This window comes from Pantherophis guttatus, chromosome 5 (assembly GCF_059756535.1).
Source record: "Pantherophis guttatus breed Tessera chromosome 5, ASM5975653v1, whole genome shotgun sequence".
NCBI classification, from domain to species: Eukaryota; Metazoa; Chordata; class Lepidosauria; order Squamata; family Colubridae; genus Pantherophis; species Pantherophis guttatus.
The window spans coordinates 92,449,353-92,461,975 of NC_142067.1; the positions used below are offsets into that span (position 1 = coordinate 92,449,353).

Consider the following 12,623-nt stretch of genomic DNA (forward strand, 5'->3'; position numbering starts at 1 on the left):
GTGGCAGGTCAGTGCGCACGCAGCCCTTATGTAAGTGGCGAGCTGGTGCGCATGTGTGCACCTCGACTTGCGTGAGCAGTGGGGCGTGTCTGTGTTCCAGCCAGCCACTCGTGCGACCCAATTCCATGGCTCGGTAGTGGGCCGTGGCCTAGGGTGGAGGACCCCTGCTTTACAGTTCTCATGAGGTTACAAACAGGGTTGGGGAATTGGTTTAATAGCATGTTTCTCTTTTATGCTTCATATCTAACTTATCCATTTTGATAATGATTTCTTTGCATATTTAAGACTTATGTGTTTTATGTTTCATATGTACCACCTGTTTTTTCTAATATGGCTATTCAGAATACTTTTAACTTCCATTACACATCACATTTATATTTTGATCATAGCTGTACTACCATTTCTGAGTTTGCATGTGTGTGAGTATAGAATAAATTGAACTATCATTTTTAGGATTAGTTATTTGTCCGCATGATGTTTCCATGCTAGAATCCTATTCTTCAAATAACTTCCCCCACCCCCTTTTTCTTGGAGATGGTTGATAAAACAGAAGCAGAATTACACGTAGGAATACAGAGACAGAGATTTTCTCTGGTACAGAAGCTTGTCTGAAAAGCGATTTCTTACTTGTTTAAAAAAAAAACAAGTGGTAGATGAAATTTCAGGAATAGAGTGTTAGATAATTTCATTCCTAGGCATAATACTTATGTTTCACAAGCTTTGCATATGACTTAAAAAGTAGGACTTATGTGTCTTCTGTTATGTTCATGGGTCCTGGAAATAGATTCATTCCTAGGGCAACTTGCAGAATGAAAATGTAATCGTGATTTGAAAGATGATTATGTTCTTCTCACCTAACTCAGTAAAATTGGATCAACTATCCCCAGAGGACTCAGTTACTTTTAGATGGACCAGGGGCTTCACTTGGCATTTGAATAGGCTGCTGGAAATTATATTACTCAAAGTAGGAGGTGACTACTTTAGGCAAAAACAAAATTTGATTGCCAGTTTAGGCAAAAACTAAATTTGATTTCCAATCTAGTCACAAATTAAATTTGATTTCCAGTTTAGGCAAACATTACATTTGATTCCATCTCACTTATATTTTATTGCAGTTAGAATCAGAACTACTTAATATGGTTATTCTTCAGCAATAGATAATTTCCCACTTTAATAACATTAAAATTATTACTTGCTAATGTTTTATGAGAACATGTAAACTGAGTTGTTGAGGAGAGTAGGTTAAATTATGAAATATTGTTACCTATTTATTGACTGCATCTCTTGGTTTGACATAGCGGTTGTTTTAATATACTTTGTTGTGTATGTATTTGATACACTTTTCTATTTCTGTTTTCAATTTTTATTATTTTCTTCCCTGGATGTCTTAGTATATTCGATGATATTTTAAGCCAAATAATCTTTTAATTGCGACAGGCAGAAATAAACTTAATTAATTAATTAGTTTTGGGGAGCTGATTGTAAGGCCCCTAGTTTTTAAATTGTCCTAAACTATTGTTACTTTGCCCTAAACCAGGGGTGGGCAAATGTGGCTCTTTTACAACCTGTGGACTTCAACTCGCAGCTTGGCCAAGCTGTCTCAGGAATTCTGGGAGTTGAAGTCCACAGGTTGTAAAAGAGCCACATTTGCCCACCCCTGCCCTAAACTATTGTTACTCAATACCCATTTATTTTCCACTATAATTTATTTAAAAATTGATAGCTTTTATAGACGGATGACTAAGGGAGCATCTTCCAGCAGTTCTACATCCCAGAGATAATAATATTTAATCCTAATATGTTTTGATTTTTCTTTTCCTTGCAGAGCTTTGCCTGGTCATCTTGTTCAGAATGGTCAATTGGTTTACGTGTCCCCTTTGTGGTAGATGTTTGCTCAATGACATTTGAACAGCTGGATCTCCTATTGAGACAAGTTACAGAAGGAATGGATGGCAGTTCTGACTGGCCACCTCCACAGGAGAAAGAATGTATGGCTGTGGCTACTTTGAATCTTCTAAGGCTGCAGGTATTTTAAATATCATGGCAGTAGCATTCAGAATGGAGTCTCAGAATCTCAGTTATAGTAATTAACTATTGAATTAGCTGGAATTAACATTGACTTGCTATTTTCCAAACTCTTTATTTTTTATTTGTTACTGTCTTTGCATAGGCCTAAAAGAGTGACAGCTGTTTTTTTTTTTTTTTTTAATTTGATTTATATGCCGCCCTTCTCCGAAGACTCAGGGCAGCTTACAATGTGCTCAGCAATACTGTTATCACAATAATATCTGTAGGTGGCACCTTAAAGGTACAGCATGCCTATGGTCAAGTAATTACCATGTCAATTACTGACCTGGGTGACCTATCCTCCAAAGTCCCTTCCAACTTAGTTATTCGGTTTGATCCTAGTTCACCATAATTCAAGGCCAACACTCATTTCCATATAATTGAGGATGTATTTATAATGTATGTTAATTAATTTTCACATGTTGCAAATACATTCCTTGGTAAATGTTTAAAATTCACAGCCATGTATGTTTAATTTGCAGCATTAGAATTCTTTCTTGAATTTGCTTCATTGTGTATAAGTTATCTGTGCTTGTCTTTCAGCTTCATGCTGCAATTAGTCACCAAGTTGATCCCGAATGCCTTGGCTTGGGGTTAGGCAGTGTCTTGCTCAACAGTCTGAAGCAGACAGTAGTGACTTTAGCAAGTAATGCTGGTGTGCTTAATACTGTGCAGTCAGCTGCCCAAGCAGTGTTGCAAAGTGGATGGTCTGTGTTGCTACCAACTGCAGAGGAACGAGCAAGAGCTCTTTCAGCACTTTTACCCAGTGCAGGTATGCTTCATTCACAGATATGTGAAGATAACACAGAGAAAGATATTGTTAACACATCATACATTACAAAATTGTTGTTAACTTTTAGTTTCAGGGAATGAAACAAATGTGAGTCCAGGTCGTAGATTTATGATTGATCTACTGGTTGGAAGTTTGATGGCTGATGGCGGTCTAGAATCTGCACTGAATGCTGCTATTACTGCAGAAATTCAGGTAGGTTGGCTTTGTGTTCACTACAGATTGGAAAAACTTTTTTGTTTACAAAGTAACTTTGCTGTGTTTTAGCATTTTTGTTGAAATAAATTATGAATTTTTAGGCTAGCAGTGCTTAAGAGGGGAAAATATTATCATTTATCAATCAATAAATGATATATATAGATTATTGCATAGTCTACCCCATTAACTAGGAGTACTATGGATTGGGAAATCCTGTCATCTATAAAAAAGGATTATGGTTAAATTCAATTTAGAGGGCCAAATATGTTCCTGAGGCAGTACTGTATGTAGTAATACAGGTGGCATTTTTAACCCATTTATGCTGATTTAACAACAGCAGCCCCAAACTGCAACTAATACGGAATAAAGAGATACTTGTGCAGTAGATATTAATATTTTATCAATTTTACATGATTTACATTTGTTAATTACTCATTTCTAACTTCAGTTCAAGGTGCTTATTTTTCTTTTAAGCCTGATTGCATTCATATTCATGTTGGAAGTCTTAGTTTCTGGTTCACCAGCAAAATCCATTAATCTAATGTGGTAACAGTGTTTGTAGGGGAGTAGGCGGAGTTTAGGATACGCAGTAAAAATAAGTTGGTGCTTACACAAGACAAGAGAGCCATTTGTTTTAGAGTGTACTAGTAACTTTAACTCTGTGACACATGACTCAATAACCACATTTCTCCAACCTGAATAAGTTTAGAATTTTTCTTGGAACATAGTGGCTGATTTGATATCTTGATGGTTGCATGTAGTCAGCGTGATTAATTTTGGAAAGGTAAGTAAGATCAAGCCTGTCTGGGTGTTACAGGGATGCCATCAGGAAATATTACTATTATAGTCTAGACCTGAAGCAAAAAATAATCCTGAAAGGAGGCAATGGCAAATTATTTCTTTATTATTAATTAAATTACCCTGATGGGTCTGTGCAGTTGAAAGACGTTAGATGTGATTGGAAACTTTGTTTTTTTTAAACCTTGTTTGGATTCTCTTGTTCTGCTTTATCTCTCACAGCCATTTGGGCTTTATGGAGTGGTAGAGTTGCAGATTCATCTAAGAGACAGGAAGCTGGAAAGTCAATAAATCATTAAGGATTGGGGCATTACATCTCTTATTTAATGGACATAAGAATGAAAATGTTCAGTGCTTTCACTTATATCTTTTGCTTTGTAGGATATTGAAGCAAAAAAAGAAGCTCAGAAAGAAAAAGAAATTGATGAGCAGGAAGCAAATGCATCCACGCTTCACAGGAACAAGACACCATTAGATAAAGACCTCATTAATACTGGGATCTACGAATCTGCAGGAAAACAAAGCTTGCCCTTGGTTCAATTAATCCAGCAACTATTGAGGTATTCTGGTTTGATAACAAAGGTGTCTTAGAATTATTGTTCCTCTTCGTTTTTTAATTTTTGATTTCTTTTCAATATTTGTCTACTGTCTAAGAAGCATACTGTGTTGAGAATAAAGACGGCACTAAAAATCATTTTATGAGTCCTGATTAAGGGTACTTCTGATAAGCTTGCCATTTTGAGCTGCAAACTTATGCAAGTCTGGACAATTTTCTTCTGCTTTTACAACAGGATTTTTGATATCAGTTTGTAGCATAGTCTGGGGGTTTAACTTACTTTCTTTTTGTTTTGTTTTAAAGATATAGGTCACAGCCAAGCCCTTAGGTCAGAGGTTCTTAAACTACATATTACCCCCACCATTAGGCTTAGAAGTAAATTTCAGGCCTTGGAGACAGGAAAAAAATGCTTTTTCAATTCTTTGTGTTAAAAACGTTTTAAAAGTTATCCTTTAGCAGTCTTTTTTGTGGCCTCTGGTGCTGGGCCACAGCAGCCATCAACCATGCACATGCTCATTGTTGTTCTCCAGGATGGCTGATTTGCTGTTGTCCAAAGAAGGATCTTTGTGATTGTGTGTTTGTGCAAATTGTTCTCTGTTGCTTATGCAGTTAGTGAAACATTTATAACTGTTAAGTAGATTTTCCCCTATTGATTGTTTAAGCAACTTTTAATATTGCAGATTGTGGTTAATACGTTGTAGTTTAATAAGAAAAATATGCTTTATATGTAATATTCTTAAGGCTGTACTGTATTTTATAAAATTTAAAGTTTCTGTTTTTATTTATTTGATTTATAGATTACAATAATGATTAAAAGTAAGAGTTATATTAAACAATGTTTGAAAACAATACTTCTTTATCAGTGGTTTATTATGTTGACACGTTTCATAGAAACAAAACACTGGGTGGAGGAATGAGGAAGATATAGTTACAGATTTGGGACTATGATGCCAAATAATGTCTAAAGAAAAATCAACGAAATATTAGTATATGGTTGGCTAGTGATCTTTTTTGTTTAACTTTTTAAAGTCTTTTTAAAAATATTATTCCCACCAGGAACATTGCTTCACAAACTATTGCTAAATTGAAAGACGTGGCTCGTCCCATTTCTTCTTGTTTAGACCATGAACATTATAATAAAGAAAGGTCTGCTTCTTTGGACTTACTGCTGCGTTTTCAGCGCTTGCTTGTTAGTAAATTATATCCAGGAGATCATTTTGGACATGTCTCTAATACATACAGTAAGTATGGCAAAAAAAAATTAGTGTTGAAATTATATAAAATAGAATAGAATTCTTTATTGGCCAGGTGTTCTTTATTGGATACATGAATTTGTCTCCGGTGCATAAGCTTTCAGTGTACATACAAGCAGCAAGTGTTAAATCATGATCATACTCATCATAAGATACATCCATCAGAAATCATAAGATACAACAGTGATAATCATAGGATACTAAATAAGCAATCAACATAAATCATACTAGGAAAACTAAATAAAACAATATAAATTGTAAGATACAAGCAACAAAGATATAGTCACAGGAAGATAAGGAAATAGGTAATATGAAAGATGAGAAGAATAATAGTAATACAGCCTTACTAGGTAGCTTGACAGTGTTGGGAGAATTAGTTGTTTAGCAGAGAGATGGCATTGAGGGAAAAACTGTTCTTGTGTCTAGTTGTTTTGGCATGCACTGCCTTATAGCATCTTGAGGGAAGAAGTTGAAACACTTGCTATTGGACTAAACAGCCATTTCACTTGAGTTTCCTCTAAATTTTGCTGAGATTAAATACTATGATGATGATCAGAATGTGATACTTCTATTTCTTGACAGGTCCTGAGCTTCTAGGAGTTGGTTCCCTGCTAAAGAAATACACAGCCCTTTTGTGTACACACATTGGAGATATTTTGCCTGTAGCAACTAGCATTGCTTCTATTAGCCATAGGCATTTTGCAGAAGTATCTCGTGTTGTAGATGGGGATTTAACAGGTACTGATGCATTGTTTTAATTCCTTTTTATCACTTGTAACGATAAGTAAAACATAAGAAACCTAATGGACATAAATCTAGTTCCACACATTTAGATTCAAAAATGTGGATTGTATCAAGAAAGGGGGAGTGCCCCCTTTTTTTTAAAAAAAGGAAGTGCTATTATTGAAGACCATCTATGTAATGGGAATGGGCAAAAATGGCCTAATTTATCATTTTGCTGATTTGCAAGTCTGGATTCAAGCCATTTGAAATGTATTGGGAGATACACAAAATATATAATTCTATCTTTTTATTAAAATTTTTGTTCTCCTTAGGTGTACTCCTTCCAGAGTTAGTGGTATCTGTAGTACTCCTTCTCAGTAAAAATCCTGGACTTATTCAGGAAGCTGGAGCGATTCCTTTATTAGCTGGCTTATTAGAACATCTGGATAGATTTAGCCACTTAGCGCCTGGTAAAGAGAGAGATGACAATGAAGACTTAGCTTGGCCTGGAATAATGGGTATGCTCTTTTAAAATATTTAAAATGTTTTTAACATATTCTTCAGATAGGTTTTAGATGTTTCTTCTCCATTTTGAGTTAGCAGACCTGTTTATGAACACTGTTCTTGGTTCTAGGTATTGTTAATTAGTTCTTGCAAGAAGACTAAAGAATATAGAGTATATTTAGCTAAGGAAAAAGATGAGTGGGAGATGTGACAGCTTCCTGCAAGAATGCTGTATGTATTAATTTTTATCTCAGAATACAGAGAATGGTATAACAGTCTCAAGTCCAATTTAGATAGAATTATTCAGGCTTAAAAACTGTTAAAAACAGGCCGGTTTTTGGGCTGGTTTTCAGCCCAAAAAGGGCTGCAAAATGGTCTGAAAATGGCCTGGAAAACAAGCTGAAAAATGAGTGGGGGCGGGGCCTGTCAGTGATGGGATTTGCTGTTTCGCCGAACTGCGCAGAATCTTAACTACTGGTTCGTGTGAACCAATGCGCACCGGCAGCAGTTTACCTCTGCCTAATCCTAGTCTTCCACCTCCTAATCTTAATATATCTGTATTTATAATAAATTCTATCATATATCTATATATGTGCTGCTATTTTCCCAATTTAAACTTTCACTTATTTCTATTGGTTTTCAATATTGTTACTATATTGCAAAATATTATATCTCCATCCATCATCTCTCAGCCTTTTTAGAATTTCATCATTTATTGATTTTTTGATGATTCTTCTTTGTTTCTCTGTTGGAATCCTATATGTCTTTTTAGCTTTTTTACAGAGACTGATTGTTCCCTCTGTTTTACCCTTTATCTCCTTCTGCTGCATCCTTTGAATATCCATCCATAACCCTTTCATTATTTTTGAAAGATCTTCCTTTTTTCCCTATTCTATTATAAGCTCTTAAGGGATTGTCTATTTGATTTTTAGTATTTATTATTGCTGCCTTTTCAGTATTTTTATCTCCTTTTAACTTATTTTTATCTTTTTGTAATTTATTTTGCTTTGTCCCCTCCACCACTCCTTCTAATTTCTCCGCTGTCTTCTGTGTGTTTTTTCCACCATTTGTTTGAGAGCCTTCTACTTTCACATCTTTATCTTTAAATATTCCCATCAACTTCTTATAATTTTTGTCATTATTTCTAGCATTTCTTCATAAAAATTTATTGTCTCCTGCTGGATCGTTTTGTAACAATATAGCTCTAATATCCCAGTATCCCAATATCTGAAAAATCCAGAAAAAATCAATTGTTTTTTTTTTTATTGAAAAAGTTTTACAATTACATTTTCTCTCTTTGTTAATAAGATTTGGTTAATCCCAAAGTTATTTCTTCAAATCCCCCAAATTTCTATAAATTTGTGCTTTTCAGTCTTTACAATTTCCAATTTACACCTTCCCAATTGTCCAGATTTTAAACTCTTATTTATCTTTTCTTCTTTTTCTTTTTTCCCCCTTCTTGCTTTTCTTCTTTTGCTTCGTAAGATGATCTATCACAGTTCCAGTGTTCCACAGAATGTAAAAGTCAGAAACAGCTGATTGTTATCCAGTCAGGGGAGTTAGAGATAGAGTTTAGAAAAGCAATTTCTCCCAATAATCACTTTTCACAATGTTGTTCGACTTTTACAGTCTTTCTATGTTTTAAATCTCCTTTAGGTTTTTCTTTTACTTCTAAATCTTTAATCTTTAACCATCCTCTTTAGTTTTTAGTCTTTAATCTTTCTCCATAAACCCAATCACCACTTTTTTTAACATTTGGAGATCATTTTTTGGAACTTTTAAATATCTAGGTTAACAGTTGGAAGTTTTCTCACCCAGTTTCACTGCTTTGTCCACTCACTGCTCCAGCACAAGTTCTTACTGTATGATTGTCCCAGCTTGTGACTGACCAAAAATGGCTTTTGGCCCTGCTGCTATGTAGGAGAGCTTTCTTTGGGTCAACGGGGAAATTGAGGTTTCCTCACAATCAACGAAGCATCTCTCCTTTCTTCACCACCCCTCCAGGGCAGCTTAACCCCGTAGGGTCTCCCAGCAAGCAATTGCCGGCTGCATTTCATGGAGCTTGGCGGAGCTCCACTATTTTCCAGCCGTTCTCGCCGCAACATCAACCGAAAGGTGCTCTTGTTCATCTTCTGTCATTGAGCAGAGACTTGGAATGCATTTACAATTTGGATTTCTGAATTAAACAGGAAGTTGGCCTAAATGGCTTTTTTTCAAATCTATAATCTTAGAAAAAGCATACTACAAAATATATTTATAGGGGAATACATGATTAAGTTGTGCTTTCCTACTTTTTTGGTTTTACTCTTTTCAGTTGGAGAGTTAGTCACAAACCATAGTTAACATTTTTCCTCATTTCTTAGGTACATTCTTTACAGGGCAGAATTGCCGAAATAATGAGGAAGTGACACTTATACGAAAAGCTGACTTGGAAAACCACAATAAAGATGGTGGCTTTTGGACAGTGATTGATGGCAAAGTGTATGATATAAAAGATTTCCAAACTCAGTCATTAACAGGGAGTGGTATACTTGGTGAGATTCGACTACTTATTTAAGCAAATATCAATATCAAGTTCAAGTTCAAATGCTGTGCTTTCTAAACTGATTACTTTCTGTTTTCTTTAGCCCAGTTTGCAGGAGAAGATCCAGTTGTTGCTTTGGAAGCAGCTTTGCAGTTTGAGGATACAAAAGAATCAATGCATGCTTTCTGTGTTGGCCAATATATGGAGGTAACAACCTTACATTATCTCAAACTTGAGCCAAGTAAGATAAAAAAAATAGTCTTAGTGAATCCTATGCCATAACAAGTATGGCACGTATCTGCATTTTCAGTCATACTGAAGAATTATGAATCATGAATTAATTCAATTTCCTCTTAGGTTCATAAGGACTGACTTCTTTGACAACTCATCTTTCTATTTTCCTCTGAAAATGCCTTGTATTTGTACAAAAGGTCCTTGCGTTACAACAATAATGGAGCCTGCTCATTATAGTTGCAAGTGGCAATGGCTATTAAGCGAGATGGCCTCACTTAATGACACCCATCCCTGCTCTCCATGATGCAACTGTTATAGCAACAGCATTTAGGCTTATGTACTGCCAGATACTGCTTCACAGTACTCTCTGGGTGTTTTACAGTGTAAGCATTATTTGCATATTGCAATACTGCACTTTAACGACTACCAGGACTCATGGTTATATGAACATGTGAATTGTTAAATGGAGCTTTTGAGGAAGGGGTGTTTGTTGTAACTTTAAACTGTCCCTAAGCAATCAGTCGTAAATCAAGGATTACCTATGTTTGAATTATAATTTATCAATATTATAGTTGCAAAGCAGAAATAACTCAACTGCTTGGATTATGAAAGCCATATATGGAAATAATCCCTAGTTAATACCAAATATGATTCAGATGCATTGAATTTAAATAAACTCAAATTCAGAAGTATCCTGGAACAGTTGTTACCTTTTTTGAATTTCTTAATGTTTTAAAAACTAAACTTTGTTGTATTCTTAACATTTCTACAATATAGATTTAAGATCAGCTTTCCATTACAAATTAAATTTTATTTCTGTGCAGATTTAAAGAATAACTTAGCTTCACACTGAAAAACCTAATTACACAGATTACATGTGTAATAGAGTATCTGTAAACTTTTTGACCAGTTGTTCTTTCTCTGCAGTTGATAGAACAAGAATGAATAAAGGAACAGAAATAGTGGTTTTCTGAATTTATTGTTGTTCTTGCTCTTTCTATATAGTTCTTCCTCCTTCATTAATTTTTCCCTGTGTCTCCAATATGCTATAGCTCTATATTGCTATAGTTCTATAGCTGAATGCTAAATTAAAGTCATTTAATTTAATCACAGTTTATTTATCATGGATCGGCTTCTGGTTTTGTTTATTTTCTCTTTCTGTAGCCTGATCAGGAAGTGATCACAACACCAGATACTGGCAGTCTCTCATCTCCTCTCATAGACACTGAAAAAAATTTAGGCCTGCTTCTTGGTCTACATGCTTCCTATCTAGCAATGAGTACACCACTTTCTCCAGTGGAGATTGAATGTGCCAGTAAGAATTTTTACAGTTTTACTTTAACTGTAAATATATATAAGGGTTAGTCTATGTTCTATAATACATTGATCTTGTTAAAAATAAGAGCTATTTTTTAAGATTCAAGAAATACAAGATCTCTATGATATACTGCATTATTTGTTTTTTTAAAAAAAAAGCTTGGCATTTCTAATTCAAATAAAACTGTTTAAAATTTAGCAAAGGAGGAAGCGTCTCAGACTATGGGAAATATTTCCAGTTGGGAATACATTTTATTGAACAAAGCAGACCAATAGTGTTGCTTTCGTATTAGAAGCTTTATGTTAATACTAGAAAAAATGGATGGCATAAAGTCCCTGCATTTGTCAAGAAACTGTCTAAAAAGCTTATCCCTTAAAATTTGGCAATAACAAAAATAAGAACAATTTATTAAACTTGTATACTTCCTGATTTCCAACAACCCTGGACAGCTCTCAGCAATCAAAGAAATTTCTGCTTTTGAATAATTTTCTTTTAAGTTTATTTTTAAATAATTACTTAACAAAGCTACAGAAATAGTATGATAAAATAGTATGCTTAAATGTATTTCCTTATAGAGTGGTTGAAGTCCTCTATTTTTTCTGGAGGCCTGCAAACTAGTCAGATACATTATAGTTACAATGAAGAAAAGGATGAAGACCACTGTAGCTCTCCTGGCAACACCACACCAAACAAGTCAAAGATGTATTCCCATCGGCTAATTTTGACTGACCATTCACAGCCTTTTCTGCAAGCTATTGCAGACAACAATATTCAGGATCACACTGTGAAGGTAAGAGTACTTTGTCTTAAGAATAAACATGGGCTGTTCTGGGCAGTGGAATTGCTAATTTAATTATTGCTTATATTGCTATAAGTCTTTGAACTGTTCCATCGTTAAACCAAAGCATTTGATATCCCAAGTTTTAAACAGTGTTTTGGAGATAATTACTGTATACTATTTAGGGTTGCGAGTAAGAGCTTACTGGTCCAAACACATAATATTAGTGGAAATAAATGGATTCTTATAACATGGGAGGTGCTGAGTTTTTCCTATCAAGGCCATAATTACTGTAATGAATGGAATTTGCTCGTTCACAGAATGGGTGTCACAAGGGTGGTCTATCACAAAACACCCACTTTTTAAAGGCAACCAGTTGCTGCTAAAAGAAAAATAACTTTTTAAGAACTTTTTTAAAGGGCTTTTGAACTTTATAACACCACTTGTTTGAGCCTTCACGAATATCAGCAGAAATTCAGAACTACAGTACAAATTTCAGAAGAAATTTAAACTCAAAAACAAATAGTATAGCAAAAAAAATTAAATACAAATCAGATTTTGAAAATAAATACCAAATATCAAATTATACGTTCTAAACCAGGCTAAATTTTCCATCATTGAAAATCCTAGTACCATACTAAAGCAACTGGCCAGTCAGCCAAATAATTAGTACAAATACTCCATCTCAACTTGTCCAGGAGAGCAAACTTTGCTTAAAATAATGTTGCTCCAAAAACAACATGAAATGCATGCCATCGGATGCTCCTAGTCCTTCTTTTTTATGATGTTGACACTGTCACTTCTGGGATAGATAGGGAAGCCTGAAAAATTTAAAAAGGTAACAAACATCTAATAAAAGGGGCCTTTGTGATGATCTTAT

At 34.8% G+C, this 12,623-nt stretch overlaps 1 protein-coding gene across 8 annotated transcripts in view; it reads left to right on the top strand.

The window, feature by feature from the left end:
• Nucleotides 1-12,623, top strand: part of HERC2 (HECT and RLD domain containing E3 ubiquitin protein ligase 2) — a 112,223-nt gene that overhangs the window by 30,062 nt on the left and 69,538 nt on the right. For all 8 annotated transcript variants that reach the window (XM_034431378.3, XM_087895327.1, XM_034431379.3 and 5 more), the window contains exons 17-27: nucleotides 1,826-2,026; nucleotides 2,611-2,839; nucleotides 2,928-3,052; nucleotides 4,235-4,413; nucleotides 5,466-5,650; nucleotides 6,245-6,400; nucleotides 6,718-6,903; nucleotides 9,253-9,423; nucleotides 9,517-9,620; nucleotides 10,812-10,962; nucleotides 11,541-11,755. In XM_034431378.3, coding sequence (XP_034287269.2) covers nucleotides 1,826-2,026; nucleotides 2,611-2,839; nucleotides 2,928-3,052; nucleotides 4,235-4,413; nucleotides 5,466-5,650; nucleotides 6,245-6,400; nucleotides 6,718-6,903; nucleotides 9,253-9,423; nucleotides 9,517-9,620; nucleotides 10,812-10,962; nucleotides 11,541-11,755 — 1,902 coding nt within the window. The remainder of the gene's footprint in view (nucleotides 1-1,825; nucleotides 2,027-2,610; nucleotides 2,840-2,927; nucleotides 3,053-4,234; nucleotides 4,414-5,465; nucleotides 5,651-6,244; nucleotides 6,401-6,717; nucleotides 6,904-9,252; nucleotides 9,424-9,516; nucleotides 9,621-10,811; nucleotides 10,963-11,540; nucleotides 11,756-12,623) is intronic.